Below are 23,208 nucleotides of genomic sequence, written 5' to 3' on the forward strand. Positions count from 1 at the left end.
TAAAGCTGGCCTGACTCCAGTTGAATATTCTCGTAAATACTTATTTATTTCTAGTATATTATACAAATCATCAAGTCAGTTAAGCTGTAAATGGCAGCCTCCATAGAATAGAGCTGTGTACAGAAAGGATGAGAGTAACATGAGCTGTGTACAGAAGTAATAGGAGTAACATGAGCTGTGTACAGAATTGACGAGAGTAACATGAGCTGTGTACAGAAGTGATGAGAGTAACATGAGCTGTGTACAGAAGTAATAGGAGTAACATGAGCTGTGTACAGAATTGATGAGAGTAACATGAGCTGTGTACAGAAGTGATGAGAGTAACATGAGCTGTGTACAGAAGTAATAGGAGTAACATGAGCTGTGTACAGAAGTGATCGGAGTAACATGAGCTGTGTACAGAAGTGATGAGAGTAACATGAGCTGTGTACAGAATTGATGAGAGTAACATGAGCTGTGTACAGAAGTGATGAGAGTAACATGAGCTGTGTACAGAAGTAATAGGAGTAACATGAGCTGTGTACAGAATTGATGAGAGTAACATGAGCTGTGTACAGAAGTGATGAGAGTAACATGAGCTGTGTACAGAAGTAATGAGAGTAACATGAGCTGTGTACAGAAGTGATGAGAGTAACATGAGCTGTGTACAGAAGTGATGAGAGTAACATGAGCTGTGTACAGAAGTGATGAGAGTAACATGAGCTGTGTACAGAAGTGATGAGAGTAACATGAGCTGTGTACAGAAGTGATGAGAGTAACATGAGCTGTGTACAGAAGTGATGAGAGTAACATGAGCTGTGTACAGAAGTGATGAGAGTAACATGAGCTGTGTACAGAAGTGATGAGAGTAACATGAGCTGTGTACAGAAGTGATGAGAGTAACATGAGCTGTGTACAGAAGTGATGAGAGTTACATGAGCTGTGTACAGAAGTGATGAGAGTAACATGAGCTGTGTACAGAAGTGATGAGAGTAACATGAGCTGTGTACAGAAGTGATGAGAGTAACATGAGCTGTGTACAGAAGTGATGAGAGTAACATGAGCTGTGTACAGAAGTGATCGGAGTAACATGAGCTGTGTACAGAAGTGATGAGAGTAACATGAGCTGTGTACAGAAGTGATGAGAGTAACATGAGCTGTGTACAGAAGTGATCGGAGTAACATGAGCTGTGTACAGAAGTGATGAGAGTAACATGAGCTGTGTACAGAAGTGATGAGAGTTACATGAGCTGTGTACAGAAGTGATGAGAGTAACATGAGCTGTGTACAGAAGTGATGAGAGTAACATGAGCTGTGTACAGAAGTGATGAGAGTAACATGAGCTGTGTACAGAAGTGATGAGAGTAACATGAGCTGTGTACAGAAGTGATGAGAGTAACATGAGCTGTGTACAGAAGTGATGAGAGTAACATGAGCTGTGTACAGAAGTGATGAGATTAACATGAGCTGTGTACAGAAGTGATGAGAGAAACATGAGCAGTGTACAGAGGTGATGAGTGAGTGAGTGAGTTGGGTTTAACGCCGCTTTTAACCAGAGGTGATGAACACATATGGAAATATCGTTTTCACCCATATGATGGCGACATTTTACGCATGTAAACTGATGCAAAACTGTCTCTAAATGTGCACACATACTTGATATCTGACTTAAACACGCTGAAAACTTGCTGAAAATTATTGAAAATTTATTTGTTACTCATTGCGTAGCCATTTCTTCATGCTTCATTATGTAGTTCATGCTTCATAATGTTCAGTAAATATGTGGCATGCACCACACCAATAACTATGCAACCCATTACAATCAGTACAATACAATATTGCAATATGGGGTGCTGACCAACAAGCCTTTGTGAATAAAGCCGATTAAAAAAGTGCAATACAATACAATACAATACAATACAATACAATTTTGTGTGTATTGTTCTTAACTTCAACCTTTGCCCTTCATGACTGTCAATTATGAATCAGTGAGTAATGTATGCAGTGAGGACGTTATTTCTGTAGAGACTACTGTTATTTCTTTTGTATATTCTCACTGACTTGTATTTGGTCCCCCTGGTCCCGTTATGCTATGAGGGTATCCGTGTCGTTTTGTAGACATTACTGTCTGGTTACTTTCCATTATTACTCTGTAAACTTTTATCTCCTCTCCTATCTGTGATGATAGCATTCATGGAGAAATAAGGCTGGCTGTATGTGCCGACGCCCCTTGCCCTGATCCAATTACTTCACAGATGCAAGATCACATACTAACCCCCCCCCCCCCCACACACACACACACACACACACACACATCTCCCCCCCCCCCCCCCAACCCCCAACCCCCAACCCCCACACACCCCACACTCGCTATTGTTATATTTCCGCATTAGAAGGAAAGTGATAACCACTTGGCGATTCACTCGGCGCTCTGCAGTATACTGTAAGTTTTTTGTTGCCATTATATAGATATGCATAATAATATATCTAATGGTAACGAGAGCGTTCTATTTAGGTGACTAACAAACGTTTTCTCTGTATATTGTCGTATTGAAATGTGTCGATTGTGAAACAAACGTCTGTGTATCTACTACTATCTATAAAATATCAAGCAGCATTGTCATATAAACTGTGTCGATAGTCAACAAACGTCTGTGTATCTACTACTATCTATAGAATATCAAGCAGCATTGTCATATGAAATGTGTCGATAGTGAAACAAACGTCTGTGTATCTACTACTATCTATAGAATATCAAGCAGCATTGTCATATGAAATGTGTCGATAGTGAAACAAACGTCTGTGTATCTACTACTATCTATATAATATCAAGCAGCATTGTCATATGAACTGTGTCGATAGTCAACAAACGTCTGTGTATCTATTACTATCTATAGAATATCAAGCAGCATTGTCATATAAACTGTGTCGATAGTGAAACAAACGTCTGTGTATCTACTACTATCTATAGAATATCAAGCAGCATTGTCATATGAACTGTGTCGATAGTCAACAAACGTCTGTGTATCTACTACTATCTATAGGATATCAAGCAGCATTGTCATATGAAATGTGTCGATAGTCAACAAACGTCTGTGTATCTACTACTATCTATAGAATATCAAGCAGCATTGTCGTATTGAAATGTGTCAATAGTCAACAAACGTCTGTGTATCTACTACTATCTATAGGATATCAAGCAGCATTGTCATATAAAATGTGTCGATAGTCAACAAGCGTCTGTGTATCTATTACTATCTATAGAATATCAAGCAGCATTGTCATATGAACTGTGTCGATAGTCAACAAACGTCTGTGTATCTATTACTATCTATAGAATATCAAGCAGCATTGTCATATGAACTGTGTCGATAGTCAACAAACGTCTGTGTATCTATTACTATCTATAGAATATCAAGCAGCATTGTCATATGAACTGTGTCGATGTCAAACAAACGTCTGTGTATGCACTACTATCTGTAGAATATCAAGCAGCATTGTCATATAAACTGTGTCGATGTCAAACAAACGTCTGTGTATCTACTACTATCTATAGGATATCAAGCAGCATTATCATATGAAATGTAACGATAGTCAAGCAAACGTCTGTGTATGAACTACTATCTATAGGATACCAAGCAACATTGTCATATAAAATGTGTCGATAGTTAAACAAACACAATGTCACAATTCATAAATGTACCATCCACGGGAATTTTATAGTTTGTTTCATAACATTGTTAGCTCACCTTGCCATCGTTGCCAGATAATTTTGAAGGAATGCGATACCATAGCGAGAGACGGGAACATTATTGCGAAGGAACGCGTTACTATAACTAGGGACCGGAGGATTACTGCGAAGGAACGCGCTACTGAAAATAGGAACAGGAAGATTATTGCGAAGGAACGCGCTACTGAAAATAGGGACAGGAGGATTATTGCGAAGGAATGCGGTACTATAACGAGGGAATCTGAAGATTACTGCGAAGGAACGCGGTACTCTAGCGAGCGAACCGGGAGATCATTGCGATGGAACGTGGTACAGAAGCCAGGAAATTGGAAGATTACTGAGAAAGAAGCCGTACTATAGCAGGGGACGGGATGATTATCGCGAAGAAACGCGGTGCAATAGCCAGGGAATCAGAAGATTATTGCGAAGGAACACGGTACTATAGTGAGGGAACGAGAAGATTATTGCGATGGAATGCGGTAATATAGCGAGGGTCGGGAAGATAATTGCGAAGGAATGCGGACCGGACGATTATTGTGATGATGCGCGGTAATATAGCAAGGAAATCAGATAATTATTGCGAAGGAACGTGGTACTATAGCGAGGGACGGGGAGATTACTGTGAAGGAACGTGGTACTATATCGAGGGAGGGGAAGATTATTGCGAAGGACCGCGTTACTTTAACAAGGAAATGGGAAGATTATTGCAATGAAACACGGTACTATGATGAGGGAATCGGAAGATTATTGCGAAGGAACGCGGTAATTTAGCGAGAAAATTGGAAGATTATTGCGAAGGAGCGCGGTACTTTAGTGAGAACCAGAAGATAATTGCGATGGAACGCGGTAATGAATTTATGCCTCAATGTGCAAACTGAGGATAAGACATCCAGGCAAGTAAGAAGTTTCCCCATGGGCACCATCTTTCCGAGGCAAGGGAGTTAACTGACTATAAAAGTAGAAACTGGACTTTTAAAGTCAGTTAACTCCCTTGCCTCGGGAAGATGCATGGGCACCAATTGTGTTCTCTGTTGATCTGTTTCTTTACGGGTTCTATTTCTGTTTCCAATTTTTGTTTCAATGAGGGTCAAATTATCAAGTCTTAAATACCTAAACAATACCTTCAGGTCGAAAGGCGACCAGCGAGAACGCCTCGTCTGTTTCATACTTAGATCCCTTCGGGGCGGTCGGGTAGCCTAGTGGTTAAAGCGTTCGCTCGTCACGCCGAAGACCCGGGTTCGACTCCCGACATGGGTACAATGTGTGAAACCCATTTCTGGTGTCCCCCGCCGTGATATTGCTTGAATATTGCTAAAACGGCGTAAAACCATACACACTCACTCACTTAGATCCCTTCATGAAGATTCAGAGTGACAAAAGACTCTCTACAAGACTGTATGAAAATAGGGATGACTTAAAGTTTCCTATAGTTTACGTTCCCTGTGAGCAATATTCAAGCAGTTCAAGCCTTTGGTGTCTACATTTCACAACAGGGGTACAATCGAGTATGCTCTTTCTATGAATACTGGTATTTAAAAAAAACCATCATGCGACTCGATCAAGGTTAAAATATTGATACCTTTCAAAAGGTTTTGTGGTAGACATTTCCAAATTTGACGCATCAGTGACAAAATTGATGCTCGATGGAATTCCCTATTTTGACTTAACACTGATATGTTCACGTGTTCATTATTGACTTTCCTCTGCATGTGTTTGTGACGGGTGCCACATGTGATGAGGGATACGCTCACCTTTTCGCGAACTCCTGGTAAGATCACTGTGTGATAGTGATTCATAAACACATGCTCATGATATAGTCGGAATCTCACAATCGACTCATATGAACCGGTATATCTGCTCCGATAAGAAAACGACGTACAACGTCATGGTTAACAACTTCTTGTTTATTGCATATAGCGACTTCTTGTTTATTGCGCATTGCGGCTTCTTGTTTATTGCATATAGCGGCTTCTTGTTTATTGCATATAGCGGCTTCTTGAGTATTGCATATAGTGACTTCTCTTTTTTTTGCACATAGCGGCTTCTTGTTTATTGCGTATAGCGGCTTCTTGTTTATTGCATATAGCGGCTTCTTGTTTATTGCGTATAGTGACTTCTTGTTTTTTGCATATAGCGGCTTCTTGTGTATTGCATATTACGGCTTCTTGTTTATTGCATATAGCGGCTTCTTGTTTATTGCATATAACGACGTCTTATTTATTGCGTATAGCGGCTTCTTGTTTATTGCATATAGTGACTTCCTGTTTATTGCATATAGCGGCTTCTTGTTTATTGCATATAGTGACTTCTTGTTTTTGCATATAGCAGCTTCTTGTTTATTGCGTATTGCGGCTTCTTGTTTATTGCATAAAGTGACTTCTTGTTTTTTGCATATAGCGGCTTTTTGTTTATTGCGTATTGCGGCTTCTTGTTTATTGCATATAGCGGCTTCTTGTTTATTGCATATAGTGACTTCTTGTTTATTGCATATAGCAGCTTCTTGTTTATTGCGTATTGCGGCTTCTTGTTTATTGCATATAGCGGCTTCTTGTTTATTGCATAAAGTGACTTCTTGTTTTTGCATATAGCGGCTTCTTGTTTATTGCGTATTGCAGCTTCTTGTTTATTGCGTATAGCGGCTTCTTGTTTATTGCACATAGCGGCTTCTTGTTTATTGCATATAGAGGTTTCTTGTGTGTTGCATATAGTGTCTTCTTGTTTTTTGCATATAGCAGCTTCTTGTTTATTGCGTATTGCAGCTTCTTGTTTATTGCATATAGTGACTTCTTGTTTATTGCATATAACGACGTCTTATTTATTGCGTATAGCGGCTTTTTGTTTATTGCATATAGTGACTTCTTGTTTATTGCATATAGCGGCTTCTTGTTTATTGCATATAGTGACTTCTTGTTTTTGCATATAGCGGCTTCTTGTTTATTGCGTATTGCGGCTTCTTGTTTATTGCATATAGCGGCTTCTTGTTTATTGCATAAAGTGACTTCTTGTTTTTGCATATAGCGGCTTCTTGTTTATTGCGTATTGCGGCTTCTTGTTTTTTGCGTATAGCGGCTTCTTGTTTATTGCACATAGCGGCTTCTTGTTTATTGCATATAGAGGCTTCTTGTGTATTGCATATAGCGGCTTCTTGTTTTTTGCATATAGCAGCTTCTTGTTTATTGCGTATTGCGGCTTCTTGTTTATTGCATATAGCGGCTTCTTGTTTATTGCACATAGCGGCTTCTTGTGTATTGCGTATTGCGGCTTCTTGTTTATTGCATATAGTGACTTCTTGTTTATTGCATATAGCGGCTTCTTGTTTATTGCATATAGCGGCTTCTTGTTTATTGCATATAGCGGCTTCTTGTTTATTGCGTATAGCGGCTTCTTGTGTATTGCGTATTGCGGCTTCTTGTTTATTGCATATAGCGGCTTCTTGTTTATTGCATATAGCGACGTCTTATTTATTGCGTATAGCGGCTTCTTGTTTATTGCATATAGTGACTTCTTGTTTATTGCGTATAGCGGCTTCTTGTGTATTGCGTATTGCGGCTTCTTGTTTATTGCATATAGCGGCTTCTTGTTTATTGCATATAGCGACGTCTTATTTATTGCATATAGCAGCTTTTTGTTTATTGCACATAGCGGCTTCTTGTGTATTGCATATAACGACGTCTTATTTATTGCATATAGCGGCTTCTTGTTTATTGCATATAGTGACTTCTTGTTTATTGCATATAGTGACTTCTTGTTTTTGCATATAGCGGCTTCTTGTTTATTGCGTATTGCAGCTTCTTGTTTATTGCATATAGCGGCTTCTTGTTTATTGCATATAGCGACGTCTTATTTATTGCGTATAGCGGCTTCTTGTTTATTGCATATAGTGACTTCTTGTTTATTGCATATAGCGGCTTCTTGTTTATTGCATATAGTGTCTTCTTGTTTATTGCACATAGCAGCTTCTTGTTTATTGCGTATTGCGGCTTCTTGTTTATTGCATATAGCAGCTTCTTGTTTATTGCATATAGTGACTTCTTGTTTATTGCGTATTGCGGCTTCTTGTTTATTGCATATAGCGGCTTCTTGTTTATTGCATATAGTGACTTCTTGTTTATTGCATATAGCAGCTTCTTGTTTATTGCGTATTGCGGCTTCTTGTTTATTGCATATAGCGGCTTCTTGTTTATTGCATATAGTGACTTCTTGTTTATTGCATATAGCAGCTTCTTGTTTATTGCGTATTGCGGCTTCTTGTTTATTGCATATAGCGGCTTCTTGTTTATTGCATAAAGTGACTTCTTGTTTTTGCATATAGCGGCTTCTTGTTTTTTGCGTATTGCGGCTTCTTGTTTTTTGCATATAGCGGCTTCTTGTGTATTGCGTATTGCGGCTTCTTGTTTTTTGCATATAGCGGCTTCTTGTTTATTGCGTATTGCGGCTTCTTGTTTATTGCACATAGTGGCATCTTGTTTATTGCATATAGAGGCTTCTTGTTTATTGCATATAGTGTCTTCTTGTTTTTTGCATATAGCAGCTTTTTGTTTATTGCGTATTGCGGCTTCTTGTTTATTGCACATAGCGGCTTCTTGTGTATTGCATATAACGACGTCTTATTTATTGCGTATAGCGGCTTCTTGTTTATTGCATATAGTGACTTCTTGTTTATTGCATATAGTGACTTCTTGTTTTTGCATATAGCGGCTTCTTGTTTATTGCGTATTGCGGCTTCTTGTTTATTGCATATAGCGGCTTCTTGTTTATTGCATAAAGTGACTTCTTGTTTTTTGCATATAGCGGCTTCTTGTTTATTGCGTATTGCGGCTTCTTGTTTATTGCATATAGCGGCTTCTTGTTTATTGCATATAGCGACGTCTTATTTATTGCGTATAGCGGCTTCTTGTTTATTGCATATAGTGACTTCTTGTTTATTGCATATAGCGGCTTCTTGTTTATTGCATATAGTGTCTTCTTGTTTATTGCACATAGCAGCTTCTTGTTTATTGCGTATTGCGGCTTCTTGTTTATTGCATATAGCAGCTTCTTGTTTATTGCATATAGTGACTTCTTGTTTATTGCGTATTGCGGCTTCTTGTTTATTGCGTATAGCGGCTTCTTGTTTATTGCATATAGTGACTTCTTGTTTATTGCATATAGCAGCTTCTTGTTTATTGCGTATTGCGGCTTCTTGTTTATTGCATATAGCGGCTTCTTGTTTATTGCATAAAGTGACTTCTTGTTTTTTGCATATAGCGGCTTCTTGTTTATTGCGTATTGCGGCTTCTTGTTTATTGCATATAGCGGCTTCTTGTTTATTGCATAAAGTGACTTCTTGTTTTTTGCATATAGCGGCTTCTTGTTTATTGCGTATTGCAGCTTCTTGTTTATTGCATATAGCAGCTTCTTGTTTATTGCACATAGCGGCTTCTTGTGTATTGCATATAGCGGCTTCTTGTTTATTGCATATAGTGACTTCTTGTTTTTTTCACATAGCGGCTTCTTGTTTATTGCGTATTGCGGCTTCTTGTTTATTGCATATAGCGGCTTCTTGTTTATTGCATAAAGTGACTTCTTGTTTTTGCATATAGCGGCTTCTTGTTTTTTGCGTATTGCGGCTTCTTGTTTTTTGCATATAGCGGCTTCTTGTGTATTGCGTATTGCGGCTTCTTGTTTTTTGCATATAGCGGCTTCTTGTTTATTGCGTATTGCGGCTTCTTGTTTATTGCACATAGTGGCATCTTGTTTATTGCATATAGAGGCTTCTTGTTTATTGCATATAGTGTCTTCTTGTTTTTTGCATATAGCAGCTTTTTGTTTATTGCGTATTGCGGCTTCTTGTTTATTGCACATAGCGGCTTCTTGTGTATTGCATATAACGACGTCTTATTTATTGCGTATAGCGGCTTCTTGTTTATTGCATATAGTGACTTCTTGTTTATTGCATATAGTGACTTCTTGTTTTTGCATATAGCGGCTTCTTGTTTATTGCGTATTGCGGCTTCTTGTTTATTGCATATAGCGGCTTCTTGTTTATTGCATAAAGTGACTTCTTGTTTTTTGCATATAGCGGCTTCTTGTTTATTGCGTATTGCGGCTTCTTGTTTATTGCATATAGCGGCTTCTTGTTTATTGCATAAAGTGACTTCTTGTTTTTTGCATATAGCGGCTTCTTGTTTATTGCGTATTGCAGCTTCTTGTTTATTGCATATAGCAGCTTCTTGTTTATTGCACATAGCGGCTTCTTGTGTATTGCATATAGCGGCTTCTTGTTTATTGCATATAGTGACTTCTTGTTTTTTTCACATAGCGGCTTCTTGTTTATTGCGTATTGCGGCTTCTTGTTTATTGCATATAGCGGCTTCTTGTTTATTGCATAAAGTGACTTCTTGTTTTTGCATATAGCGGCTTCTTGTTTTTTGCGTATTGCGGCTTCTTGTTTTTTGCATATAGCGGCTTCTTGTGTATTGCGTATTGCGGCTTCTTGTTTTTTGCATATAGCGGCTTCTTGTTTATTGCGTATTGCGGCTTCTTGTTTATTGCACATAGTGGCATCTTGTTTATTGCATATAGAGGCTTCTTGTTTATTGCATATAGTGTCTTCTTGTTTTTTGCATATAGCAGCTTTTTGTTTATTGCGTATTGCGGCTTCTTGTTTATTGCACATAGCGGCTTCTTGTGTATTGCATATAACGACGTCTTATTTATTGCGTATAGCGGCTTCTTGTTTATTGCATATAGTGACTTCTTGTTTATTGCATATAGTGACTTCTTGTTTTTGCATATAGCGGCTTCTTGTTTATTGCGTATTGCGGCTTCTTGTTTATTGCATATAGCAGCTTCTTGTTTATTGCATAAAGTGACTTCTTGTTTTTTGCATATAGCGGCTTCTTGTTTATTGCGTATTGCGGCTTCTTGTTTATTGCATATAGCGGCTTCTTGTTTATTGCATATAGCGACGTCTTATTTATTGCGTATAGCGGCTTCCTGTTTATTGCATATAGTGACTTCTTGTTTATTGCATATAGCGGCTTCTTGTTTATTGCATATAGTGTCTTCTTGTTTATTGCACATAGCAGCTTCTTGTTTATTGCGTATTGCGGCTTCTTGTTTATTGCATATAGCAGCTTCTTGTTTATTGCATATAGTGACTTCTTGTTTATTGCGTATTGCGGCTTCTTGTTTATTGCGTTTAGCGGCTTCTTGTTTATTGCATATAGTGACTTCTTGTTTATTGCATATAGCAGCTTCTTGTTTATTGCGTATTGCGGCTTCTTGTTTATTGCATATAGCGGCTTCTTGTTTATTGCATATAGTGACTTCTTGTTTATTGCATATAGCAGCTTCTTGTTTATTGCATAAAGTGACTTCTTGTTTTTTGCATATAGCGGCTTCTTGTTTATTGCGTATTGCGGCTTCTTGTTTATTGCATATAGCGGCTTCTTGTTTATTGCATATAGCGACGTCTTATTTATTGCGTATAGCGGCTTCCTGTTTATTGCATATAGTGACTTCTTGTTTATTGCATATAGCGGCTTCTTGTTTATTGCATATAGTGTCTTCTTGTTTATTGCACATAGCAGCTTCTTGTTTATTGCGTATTGCGGCTTCTTGTTTATTGCATATAGCAGCTTCTTGTTTATTGCATATAGTGACTTCTTGTTTATTGCGTATTGCGGCTTCTTGTTTATTGCGTATAGCGGCTTCTTGTTTATTGCATATAGTGACTTCTTGTTTATTGCATATAGCAGCTTCTTGTTTATTGCGTATTGCGGCTTCTTGTTTATTGCATATAGCGGCTTCTTGTTTATTGCATAAAGTGACTTCTTGTTTTTTGCATATAGCGGCTTCTTGTTTATTGCGTATTGCGGCTTCTTGTTTATTGCATATAGCGGCTTCTTGTTTATTGCATAAAGTGACTTCTTGTTTTTTGCATATAGCGGCTTCTTGTTTATTGCGTATTGCAGCTTCTTGTTTATTGCATATAGCAGCTTCTTGTTTATTGCACATAGCGGCTTCTTGTGTATTGCATATAGCGGCTTCTTGTTTATTGCATAAAGTGACTTCTTGTTTTTTGCATATAGCGGCTTCTTGTTTATTGCGTATTGCAGCTTCTTGTTTATTGCATATAGCAGCTTCTTGTTTATTGCGTATTGCGGCTTCTTGTTTATTGCATATAGCGGCTTCTTGTTTATTGCATAAAGTGACTTCTTGTTTTTGCATATAGCGGCTTCTTGTTTTTTGCGTATTGCGGCTTCTTGTTTTTTGCATATAGCGGCTTCTTGTGTATTGCGTATTGCGGCTTCTTGTTTTTTGCATATAGCGGCTTCTTGTTTATTGCGTATTGCGGCTTCTTGTTTATTGCACATAGTGGCATCTTGTTTATTGCATATAGAGGCTTCTTGTTTATTGCATATAGTGTCTTCTTGTTTTTTGCATATAGCAGCTTTTTGTTTATTGCGTATTGCGGCTTCTTGTTTATTGCACATAGCGGCTTCTTGTGTATTGCATATAACGACGTCTTATTTATTGCGTATAGCGGCTTCTTGTTTATTGCATATAGTGACTTCTTGTTTATTGCATATAGTGACTTCTTGTTTTTGCATATAGCGGCTTCTTGTTTATTGCGTATTGCGGCTTCTTGTTTATTGCATATAGCAGCTTCTTGTTTATTGCATAAAGTGACTTCTTGTTTTTTGCATATAGCGGCTTCTTGTTTATTGCGTATTGCGGCTTCTTGTTTATTGCATATAGCGGCTTCTTGTTTATTGCATATAGCGACGTCTTATTTATTGCGTATAGCGGCTTCCTGTTTATTGCATATAGTGACTTCTTGTTTATTGCATATAGCGGCTTCTTGTTTATTGCATATAGTGTCTTCTTGTTTATTGCACATAGCAGCTTCTTGTTTATTGCGTATTGCGGCTTCTTGTTTATTGCATATAGCAGCTTCTTGTTTATTGCATATAGTGACTTCTTGTTTATTGCGTATTGCGGCTTCTTGTTTATTGCGTATAGCGGCTTCTTGTTTATTGCATATAGTGACTTCTTGTTTATTGCATATAGCAGCTTCTTGTTTATTGCGTATTGCGGCTTCTTGTTTATTGCATATAGCGGCTTCTTGTTTATTGCATATAGTGACTTCTTGTTTATTGCATATAGCAGCTTCTTGTTTATTGCGTATTGCGGCTTCTTGTTTATTGCATATAGCGGCTTCTTGTTTATTGCATAAAGTGACTTCTTGTTTTTGCATATAGCGGCTTCTTGTTTTTTGCGTATTGCGGCTTCTTGTTTTTTGCATATAGCGGCTTCTTGTGTATTGCGTATTGCGGCTTCTTGTTTTTTGCATATAGCGGCTTCTTGTTTATTGCGTATTGCGGCTTCTTGTTTATTGCACATAGTGGCATCTTGTTTATTGCATATAGAGGCTTCTTGTTTATTGCATATAGTGTCTTCTTGTTTTTTGCATATAGCAGCTTTTTGTTTATTGCGTATTGCGGCTTCTTGTTTATTGCACATAGCGGCTTCTTGTGTATTGCATATAACGACGTCTTATTTATTGCGTATAGCGGCTTCTTGTTTATTGCATATAGTGACTTCTTGTTTATTGCATATAGTGACTTCTTGTTTTTGCATATAGCGGCTTCTTGTTTATTGCGTATTGCGGCTTCTTGTTTATTGCATATAGCGGCTTCTTGTTTATTGCATAAAGTGACTTCTTGTTTTTTGCATATAGCGGCTTCTTGTTTATTGCGTATTGCGGCTTCTTGTTTATTGCATATAGCGGCTTCTTGTTTATTGCATAAAGTGACTTCTTGTTTTTTGCATATAGCGGCTTCTTGTTTATTGCGTATTGCAGCTTCTTGTTTATTGCATATAGCAGCTTCTTGTTTATTGCACATAGCGGCTTCTTGTGTATTGCATATAGCGGCTTCTTGTTTATTGCATATAGTGACTTCTTGTTTTTTTCACATAGCGGCTTCTTGTTTATTGCGTATTGCGGCTTCTTGTTTATTGCATATAGCGGCTTCTTGTTTATTGCATAAAGTGACTTCTTGTTTTTGCATATAGCGGCTTCTTGTTTTTTGCGTATTGCGGCTTCTTGTTTTTTGCATATAGCGGCTTCTTGTGTATTGCGTATTGCGGCTTCTTGTTTTTTGCATATAGCGGCTTCTTGTTTATTGCGTATTGCGGCTTCTTGTTTATTGCACATAGTGGCATCTTGTTTATTGCATATAGAGGCTTCTTGTTTATTGCATATAGTGTCTTCTTGTTTTTTGCATATAGCAGCTTTTTGTTTATTGCGTATTGCGGCTTCTTGTTTATTGCACATAGCGGCTTCTTGTGTATTGCATATAACGACGTCTTATTTATTGCGTATAGCGGCTTCTTGTTTATTGCATATAGTGACTTCTTGTTTATTGCATATAGTGACTTCTTGTTTTTGCATATAGCGGCTTCTTGTTTATTGCGTATTGCGGCTTCTTGTTTATTGCATATAGCAGCTTCTTGTTTATTGCATAAAGTGACTTCTTGTTTTTTGCATATAGCGGCTTCTTGTTTATTGCGTATTGCGGCTTCTTGTTTATTGCATATAGCGGCTTCTTGTTTATTGCATATAGCGACGTCTTATTTATTGCGTATAGCGGCTTCCTGTTTATTGCATATAGTGACTTCTTGTTTATTGCATATAGCGGCTTCTTGTTTATTGCATATAGTGTCTTCTTGTTTATTGCACATAGCAGCTTCTTGTTTATTGCGTATTGCGGCTTCTTGTTTATTGCATATAGCAGCTTCTTGTTTATTGCATATAGTGACTTCTTGTTTATTGCGTATTGCGGCTTCTTGTTTATTGCGTATAGCGGCTTCTTGTTTATTGCATATAGTGACTTCTTGTTTATTGCATATAGCAGCTTCTTGTTTATTGCGTATTGCGGCTTCTTGTTTATTGCATATAGCGGCTTCTTGTTTATTGCATATAGTGACTTCTTGTTTATTGCATATAGCAGCTTCTTGTTTATTGCGTATTGCGGCTTCTTGTTTATTGCATATAGCGGCTTCTTGTTTATTGCATAAAGTGACTTCTTGTTTTTGCATATAGCGGCTTCTTGTTTTTTGCGTATTGCGGCTTCTTGTTTTTTGCATATAGCGGCTTCTTGTGTATTGCGTATTGCGGCTTCTTGTTTTTTGCATATAGCGGCTTCTTGTTTATTGCGTATTGCGGCTTCTTGTTTATTGCACATAGTGGCATCTTGTTTATTGCATATAGAGGCTTCTTGTTTATTGCATATAGTGTCTTCTTGTTTTTTGCATATAGCAGCTTTTTGTTTATTGCGTATTGCGGCTTCTTGTTTATTGCACATAGCGGCTTCTTGTGTATTGCATATAACGACGTCTTATTTATTGCGTATAGCGGCTTCTTGTTTATTGCATATAGTGACTTCTTGTTTATTGCATATAGTGACTTCTTGTTTTTGCATATAGCGGCTTCTTGTTTATTGCGTATTGCGGCTTCTTGTTTATTGCATATAGCGGCTTCTTGTTTATTGCATAAAGTGACTTCTTGTTTTTTGCATATAGCGGCTTCTTGTTTATTGCGTATTGCGGCTTCTTGTTTATTGCATATAGCGGCTTCTTGTTTATTGCATAAAGTGACTTCTTGTTTTTTGCATATAGCGGCTTCTTGTTTATTGCGTATTGCAGCTTCTTGTTTATTGCATATAGCAGCTTCTTGTTTATTGCACATAGCGGCTTCTTGTGTATTGCATATAGCGGCTTCTTGTTTATTGCATATAGTGACTTCTTGTTTTTTTCACATAGCGGCTTCTTGTTTATTGCGTATTGCGGCTTCTTGTTTTTTTGCATATAGCGGCTTCTTGTTTATTGCGTATTGCGGCTTCTTGTTTATTGCATATGGTGACTTCTTTTTTTTCCATATAGCGGCTTCTTGTTTATTGCATATAGTGACTTCTTGTTTTTTGCATATAGCGGCTTCTTGTTTATTGCGTATTGCGGCTTCTTGTTTATTGCATAAAGTGACTTCTTGTTTTTTGCATATAGCGGCTTCTTGTTTATTGCGTATTGCGGCTTCTTATTTATTGCATATAGCGGCTTCTTGTGTATTGCGTATTGCGGCTTCTTGTTTTTTGAGTATAGCGGCTTCTTGTTTATTGCATATAGTGACTTTTTGTTTATTGCATATAGCGGCTTCTTGTTTATTGCGTATTGCGGCTTCTTGTTTATTGCATATAGTGACTCCTTGTTTATTGCATATAGCGGCTTCTTGTTTATTGCATATAGTGACTTCTTGTTTTTGCATATAGCGGCTTCTTGTTTATTGCGTATTGCGGCTTCTTGTTTATTGCGTATTGCGGCTTCTTGTTTATTGCATATAGCGGCTTCTTGTTTGTTGAATATAGCGACTTCTTGTTTGTTGAATATAGTGACTTCTTGTTTATTGCATATAGTGACTTCTTGTTTATTGCATATAGCAGCTTCTTGTTTATTGCGTATTGCGGCTTCTTGTTTATTGCATATAGCGGCTTTTTGTTTGTTGAATATAGCGACTTCTTGTTTATTGCGTATAGCGGCTTCTTGTTTATTGCATATAGTGACTTCTTGTTCATTGCATATTGCGGCTTCTTGTTTATTGCATATAGCGGCTTCTTGTTTATTACATATAACGATTTCCTGTTCATTGCATACAGCGACTTCTTGTTTATTACATATAGGGACCGTTATCAAGCTAGAGTGAGTTATTGAGTTCAAATTTATCGTCGCATCTGCATTATTTTCTGCCCTTTAGCGACGAAGCTAGAGGCAAGAGAGTTACTTGCATATGTTATGATAAGCAAATTGACATTAACAACACCAGGTAAAAGCTAAGAGGTAGCACAGTTTATCTACTGTTATCTAATATATGTTGTTGTTAACGCTAATAACAAGACAAACAATCGAAATCGGCTATACGGAAGCATTTGTCCTTTCTGTAGTTTCTATCGGCTTTACACAGTCAACTTACGGAACACGAATCCGGATTTTATAATAAAGCCGTTTTTATCATGATCGTGATGTCGTCTGCGTGGTCTAGTGGATAGAGCGTCTGCCCGGAGAGCGGAAGGTCGGTGATACGCGTCATACAAATACGTAAAAAGATGGTACTTCTTGTTTCCTTACCTGGCGCTCATCATTATAAAACATGGACGGCTCGGAGTCAGTGTCTGAGTGGGGTATCCATGTTTACACGCGAGAGGGTCAAGCAGCAACACGCACACACACACACACCATGCACGCACGCACGTACTTTGCACTCACGCACGCACATACCACGCCCCTCGCAATATCATAAGTACAACAATATTGCACGCGACGTTAAACTCGATTTCACCTCGCCATGATCTTGATACCCCGAATCCATTGAACTTCTCTACATGCCAATGGTCAAATTCTAAAGATTGGCACCATTCATGAACTCGTGACAAGCAATCCGAGAATTCACCGTAGTTCATTATTTATTTCTGTTTGACGCCAGCACAGATGACCTAGTGATATACGGCACCACGAGTCGCGTCTCTTATCAAACATCTGATCCCAGGATTCAGTCTTCGTGCTGATTACAATTCTTGGCCTGTCACCGCAAATGTCCTGCTCCGTCAAACGTAGTAAACGTTTGAGATTCGCAGCACCTTGGCCGTTCATCCATCACTAAGCTGACACGTCTGATAGAACTGAAATACTTTTAAAAGCGGCGCTGAACTCACTCACTTACTCACTCACTCACTCAAACTAGAGTAAAGGGATTAAATTGGCATATTGACGAAGGGCGGATCCAGCATTTATAAAAGGGAGGTGTCCAAAATGTCCCATATCCCCCAGTCCACCCCCACCTCTTTTCATCCGCCTAGGTTGACCAATTATACGCTAGTTCTCCCTTGACTGAAGTGGGGTGAATGAGTTTGGCACGAACAGTTTTATTAGCATGTTTATATCTTTGCTTGTTTGTTTGTTTGTTGTTTAACGCCGCAATAGTCCAGCTATATGACGGCGGTCTGTAAATAATGGAGTCTGGACAAGACAATCCAGTGATTTACATGACATCATCCACACAAATGGGATACGATGACATGCATCAACCAAGTCAGCGAGCCTGACCTCCCGATCCCGTTAGTCGCCTCTTACGACAAGCATAGTCGCCTTTTACGGCAAGCATGGGTTACTGAAGACCTATTCTACTCCGGATCTTCACGGGTCGTTTTATATCTATGTTTTCTGTTACTTTCAGGTCAATCTATGACAATGAATACATTCACCTGTGTGCTCGTGATCGTGTGTGCTGTGAAGCTGCACTTGGCTTCTCTTCAATCAAATCTCGTTCCTTGTGCGGAGCATTGCAAGTGCCTGTACCCAACCAGAGACACCCCAACACAATATATGGACTGTATCAACCAAAGCCTAACTTACTTTCCAAAAGAAACAAAGCTGAAAACAACCGTGCCAACTTACATATTCTTCATAGACAACAATCTAACAGTTGTAAACAGTGCAACATTTCGAAACATATCCAGGCTACGGGTAGTGTTTCTGAGACTGCGCAATAATGGTATTAAGAACATATCCAGGGACGCATTCAATACTTTACGCTTTCTGCAACATTTAGATTTAAGCTATAACAGCATCAATCTCCAACAGCTGAGGAGTTCATTTAGATCTATCAGAAGCATCAGCTTTCAGAATCTGAACATGAGCCACATGAGCATCGAGGCCATCCCAGAAAATATGTTTGAATCATTCGAGAACCTATCTGCAGTCAATATTTCACTTGCCTTCAATCATCTTACATTATTCAATACAAAAGTGATTGAAACTGTTCCTGGTTTGAAGTTTCTTAATCTTGCCTGGAATAAACTCACCAATTTATCAATGTGGGCGAACTTTTCAAGTAATATGAAACGATTAAAACTGGACAATAATTACTTGTATGATGTTCCCAATTTCTGTAAGAACAATAGCCTATCTTTCTTTCCTGAACTTGTAATACTCAATCTGCAATTCAATTTTATGAGAACTATAATTCCAGAACACTATAGCTGTTTAAGCCAACTGAGGAGATTTTATCTCAATGGAAATTTGTTTCAGACTTTGAAAACGAACATGTTTGCCGGTCTGCACTCAATTGTAAGAATCACGTTGTCGGAAACATTTGCTCTGCGGAAAATCGAAAAGGCTCCGTTTAATAACACCAGTCTTAAGAAGGTATTTTTCCGAAAAAATGCATTATACACAGAAATGCACAGGGGTCATCTCAACATTTTCGAAGGTTGTACATCGATGGAACTGTTAAACATGGCTGACAACATTTTCGATAAAACAAGCGAAGCACAGTTTGATGAGTTATTTAAACCGTTAGGAAATTTGACGATCTTGATTATGGGGGGCTGTCGACTGACTCAAATCCCACGGGCAGTTACCAAATACCTTCGTAATCTTCAAGAACTTGTACTCTACAACAACAGGATCGGTTCCTGGCCAGATGGGACGCTGAACAGTCTGGTTTATCTGCATACAGTCTATATGAGACAGAATGTGATATCTCTTGTTTCTGAACTGTCTTTTCCTCCAGGATTCAGAAGAAGAGCCAAGAAGGTGGATTTGTCAGATAACGCGTTTCAGTGTACGTGTGAACTGAAGTGGTTTATCCACTGGATGAAGAAAGAGCCTCAGGTATTCAATGTTACCGATTTTCACCAGTACTATAAATGTATGTCTCCTTCTTCCGTTCATGGTGTTGACCTCGCGCACATTATACTGTCCAAAAACATATGCATGCTCGACCTTAACTCGAAAATAATCACGTTGACATGTTCAACGTTGTTGGTGGTGTTTGTTGTGGTCGGCTCAGTTCTATATCACCTTCGATGGCATTTGCGATATCTTATATACATGATGAGATACAACAACCGCCACGAAGTAGACACTGGTCACTATGAATATGACGCATTCATCGCTTATGGTCAGAACGACAGACCGTGGGTTATTAAGACACTCATGCCTATTCTTGAAGGTCAAGGTCAACTGAAACTATGCATCCATGACCGTGATTTCGAGGTAGGCAAACTCATTGTTGATAATATTGTGGATTGCATTGACAATAGTCGCTGTTTGGTGATTATTCTATCAAATAGTTTTGCCGAAAGTGGTTGGTGCCAGTTTGAACTGGCACTTATTCAAAGATATATACTTGAGAATGGCAACCGCCCCCTGGTGGTGGTGATGCTAGAAGAAATCAACACTCGTCACGTGACCAAAGCTATGAGGGCAATGCTGCAGACGACAACTTACTTACTGTGGGGCGAGGAAGACTATGCCAGGAAAGCATTCTTCAATCGACTGCGTCTGTTGCTGCATAGGCCTACACACAAGGCTAGGACAAGAACAAATTCGGTGTGAACTGGAGTGGGGTGGCTTAGTGGTTAAAGCCTTCACTTGGTATGCTAAATACCTGGTTCGAATCTACACACGTGGCCATTAATAGTGTCTCCGCTTTTTGCATGAAAATCGGCGCAAATACATGCTCAATCGGTGTAAACCTGGCATATCTGTGAAACTGGCCACATCAGGCTGTAGACATACAGAACCTACACTGAACTGCCTGAAACACCAACGAATGAAAGCTATTGTCATGATTTCTTGTACTTTAGTCTATGCACTCTGATTTATACCCTGCTCTGTCAATCAACGTACATAATATCAACTATAGTTTCTTAATGTATTGATTGTTGTTTCATTATTACTTTTGGCAAGCATTGCATACAACCACTGGTAACTGAGCTAATGGCATATATGCTGCTGGGGAATTCACACAGGAAGAGGAGTCACTGTATGACCCATGATCCCCAGTATTAATTTGTTTGTTTGTTGTTGTTTATAGTCTTCCAGTTATATGACGGCGGTCTGTAAATAATCGAGCCTGGACCAGACAATCCAGTGATTGACATCATGAGCATCGATCCACGCAGTTGGCATACGATGACATGCATCATCAACCAAGTCAGCGAGCCTGACCATCCGATCCCGTTAGTCGCCTCCTACGACAAGCATAGTCGCATTTTACTGCAAGTATGTGTTGCTGAAGACCTATGCTACCCCTGATCTTCACGGGTTCAATGATCCCCAGAAAGGTGGTCTAGGCTTGGTTGCGTCTGGTCTATAACTTGTTTATAACCTATTCTATTAATACTATTAAACAGTAATGTGATTCAAATATGATTTGTTTTTTTTTGGTACTCAGATGTGATATGTTACTTACCGTTTAGCTGTTCTTTTGTTGACAGAGTAGAACAATTTATGGATAACAACTTCTTTAATTACTGTAAAGGCGTTTAGAGCAATTTAAGAAGTTGTTATCCATAAATGGTGTCTACTTTGTCATCGGCCAACTTCGAAGTAATGCCTATCAAACAATTCTTTGTTGACAGGTGTTTAAAAATGATTACCTCCTTCTCATCGCGATATGGCTGCAATACTGCCGGAGCTTTCAGTATATTTGCAGACAGAGGATGAGGAGCTTAAAGCAGGTAACGCCTCTATTCGGTCGAAACCATACTGTAACCAGAATCTCGACAGTGCATCTGTTAGATCATACATATTTTTAATTCGTTTGTTTTATGTACATATGTTGTAATCTTATGCGGGGGCACGGGTGGCCCAGTCTTCTAAGGCGCCGCGTTTCGCTGTGCAGAGTTGCGTCCCTTGGGCATGCCAGAAACCTATGATTGTGGGTTCGAATCCCGGTTCGCCCCGATTATGTTTCTAGGTTTGTCAGCACCATACCCGTGCTCGTGGGTTTCACCGAAGTGGTAAACGTCTGAGATCTGCATCACTTCGGGCTTTCCTCCCACATTAAGCTGACACGCCGCGATATCACTGGAATATTGTTCCAAGTACGGAACCAAAATGTTTTTTTACCATAATTTTGTAATGTTCCTGTGTATATTATTGTTGTTGGTGAAAGACTTGTTCGTGTTCAAATATTTGGAAACACTTATTGAAAACCGCTAAAATCAGCCATTTGACACATTAACGCTAACTTATGCATTCAATGTTGTCAAAGGTCCAAAATATGCGGCTGTTGAAATGGACAAAGTTTAGATTTTATCTAGTTGGCCAAAAAGGGCATATTTCCTACCGTGGCCTTTACATGTCAAGGGGCCCAAAGGCGACCCGCATCAGATCACGTCCTTTGCGAATATCCTAAATATATAACAATATGTAACAAAATCGTATCCCAAGGATTTGCTTCTCCTTCATGTGTGGGGGCACGGGTGGCCCAGTAGTTTAAGGCGCCGCGAATCGCTGTGCAGAGTTGCGTCCCTTGGGCACGCCAGAAACCTATGATTGTGGGTTCGAATCCCGGTTCGCCCGATTATGTTTCTAGGTTTGTCAGCACCTTACCCGTGCTCGTGGGTTTCACCGAAGTGGTAAACGTCTGAGACCTGCATCACTTCGGGCTTTCCTCCCACATTAAGCTGACACGCCGCGATATCACTGGAATATTGTTTAAAGGGGCGTTAAACCCAACTCAGTCACTGTAATCTTATGCATTGTATATCCTAAATTTCTTATAAACTATGAGCATTGCTTGAGCACCACCAGATACAAAATCCAATTTCGGAATATAATGACAAAGCCTGATCTGAGCTAGAGACCCTCGCTCCAGTTCAGAACTTGAACGAATTGACGAAGGCACAGCACCAGGAATGGCTCGGATTTTAATGATGAACATCATACGTCTGACCAGCTGCGTGAGGCGCCTCGCGAACGTCATCAGTGAGAGTGATGCATTTCAGTTTGCTACTTCTTTGAATCCTTTACAAGCATGAATCACACCAGCCTCTTTATAATGTAAAACATATCCGGAAAAACTGGGTGGTCCTTAATTAATGCTCATTTGCATACATAGGAACTAAGAGCTGTTATATTGGTACAGATACAAGTGACAAATTGATGAATTGTGCAAGTGATAATACAAACAGGAAGCTTTCATCAACAATCCTAACAGTATAGAGAAATAGACCCAAGATACCAAGATGGCTGCCGAATTTCAAGATGGCAGCAAATTGTCACACTAATTATCTATTCGTAACATAGAAATTCATAGAACTAGCCGATTGTGGCGATGTTAGTGTTGCTCGCAATGTGTTTTTGACATAGCGACTGGGTTTAGTTCTCTAGAATTTCGCAGATAGTTCTGTTCATCATTCAAACATAGACCTTTCATTTATACATAGACCATCGGTGCCCTGTATTGATGACATACTCTGATTTATATACTTTCTTACAGATCGTTGTTGATGGTGAAACCTGTAAGAGAAAGCTCCTCCAGGATTAAGCCTGATTTTATATGGTCGTTGGTATACCAGAACCACATACGTGCTCGTATATTCTGGAGGTGAGGTGAGGTGAAATGGGGTTTAACGTCGCCTCCAAGATTATTGCACTTATAAAGCGAC

At 39.0% G+C, this 23,208-nt stretch overlaps 1 protein-coding gene across 1 annotated transcript; it reads left to right on the forward strand.

Moving 5' to 3' along the window:
* The first annotated feature begins 2,402 nt into the window (after positions 1-2,402).
* On the forward strand, positions 2,403-20,863 carry LOC139445568 (toll-like receptor 3). Its single transcript, XM_071226726.1, has 2 exons — positions 2,403-2,422; positions 17,982-20,863. The coding sequence occupies exon 2, from the start codon at positions 17,990-17,992 to the stop codon at positions 20,144-20,146; it is 2,157 nt and encodes a 718-aa protein (XP_071082827.1). The 5' UTR covers positions 2,403-2,422; positions 17,982-17,989; the 3' UTR covers positions 20,147-20,863.
* The last annotated feature ends 2,345 nt before the right edge of the window (positions 20,864-23,208 follow it).

This window comes from Haliotis cracherodii, unplaced genomic scaffold (genome assembly GCF_022045235.1).
Source record: "Haliotis cracherodii isolate W230 unplaced genomic scaffold, xgHalCrac1.p SCAF_6, whole genome shotgun sequence".
NCBI lineage: Eukaryota > Metazoa > Mollusca > Gastropoda > Lepetellida > Haliotidae > Haliotis > Haliotis cracherodii.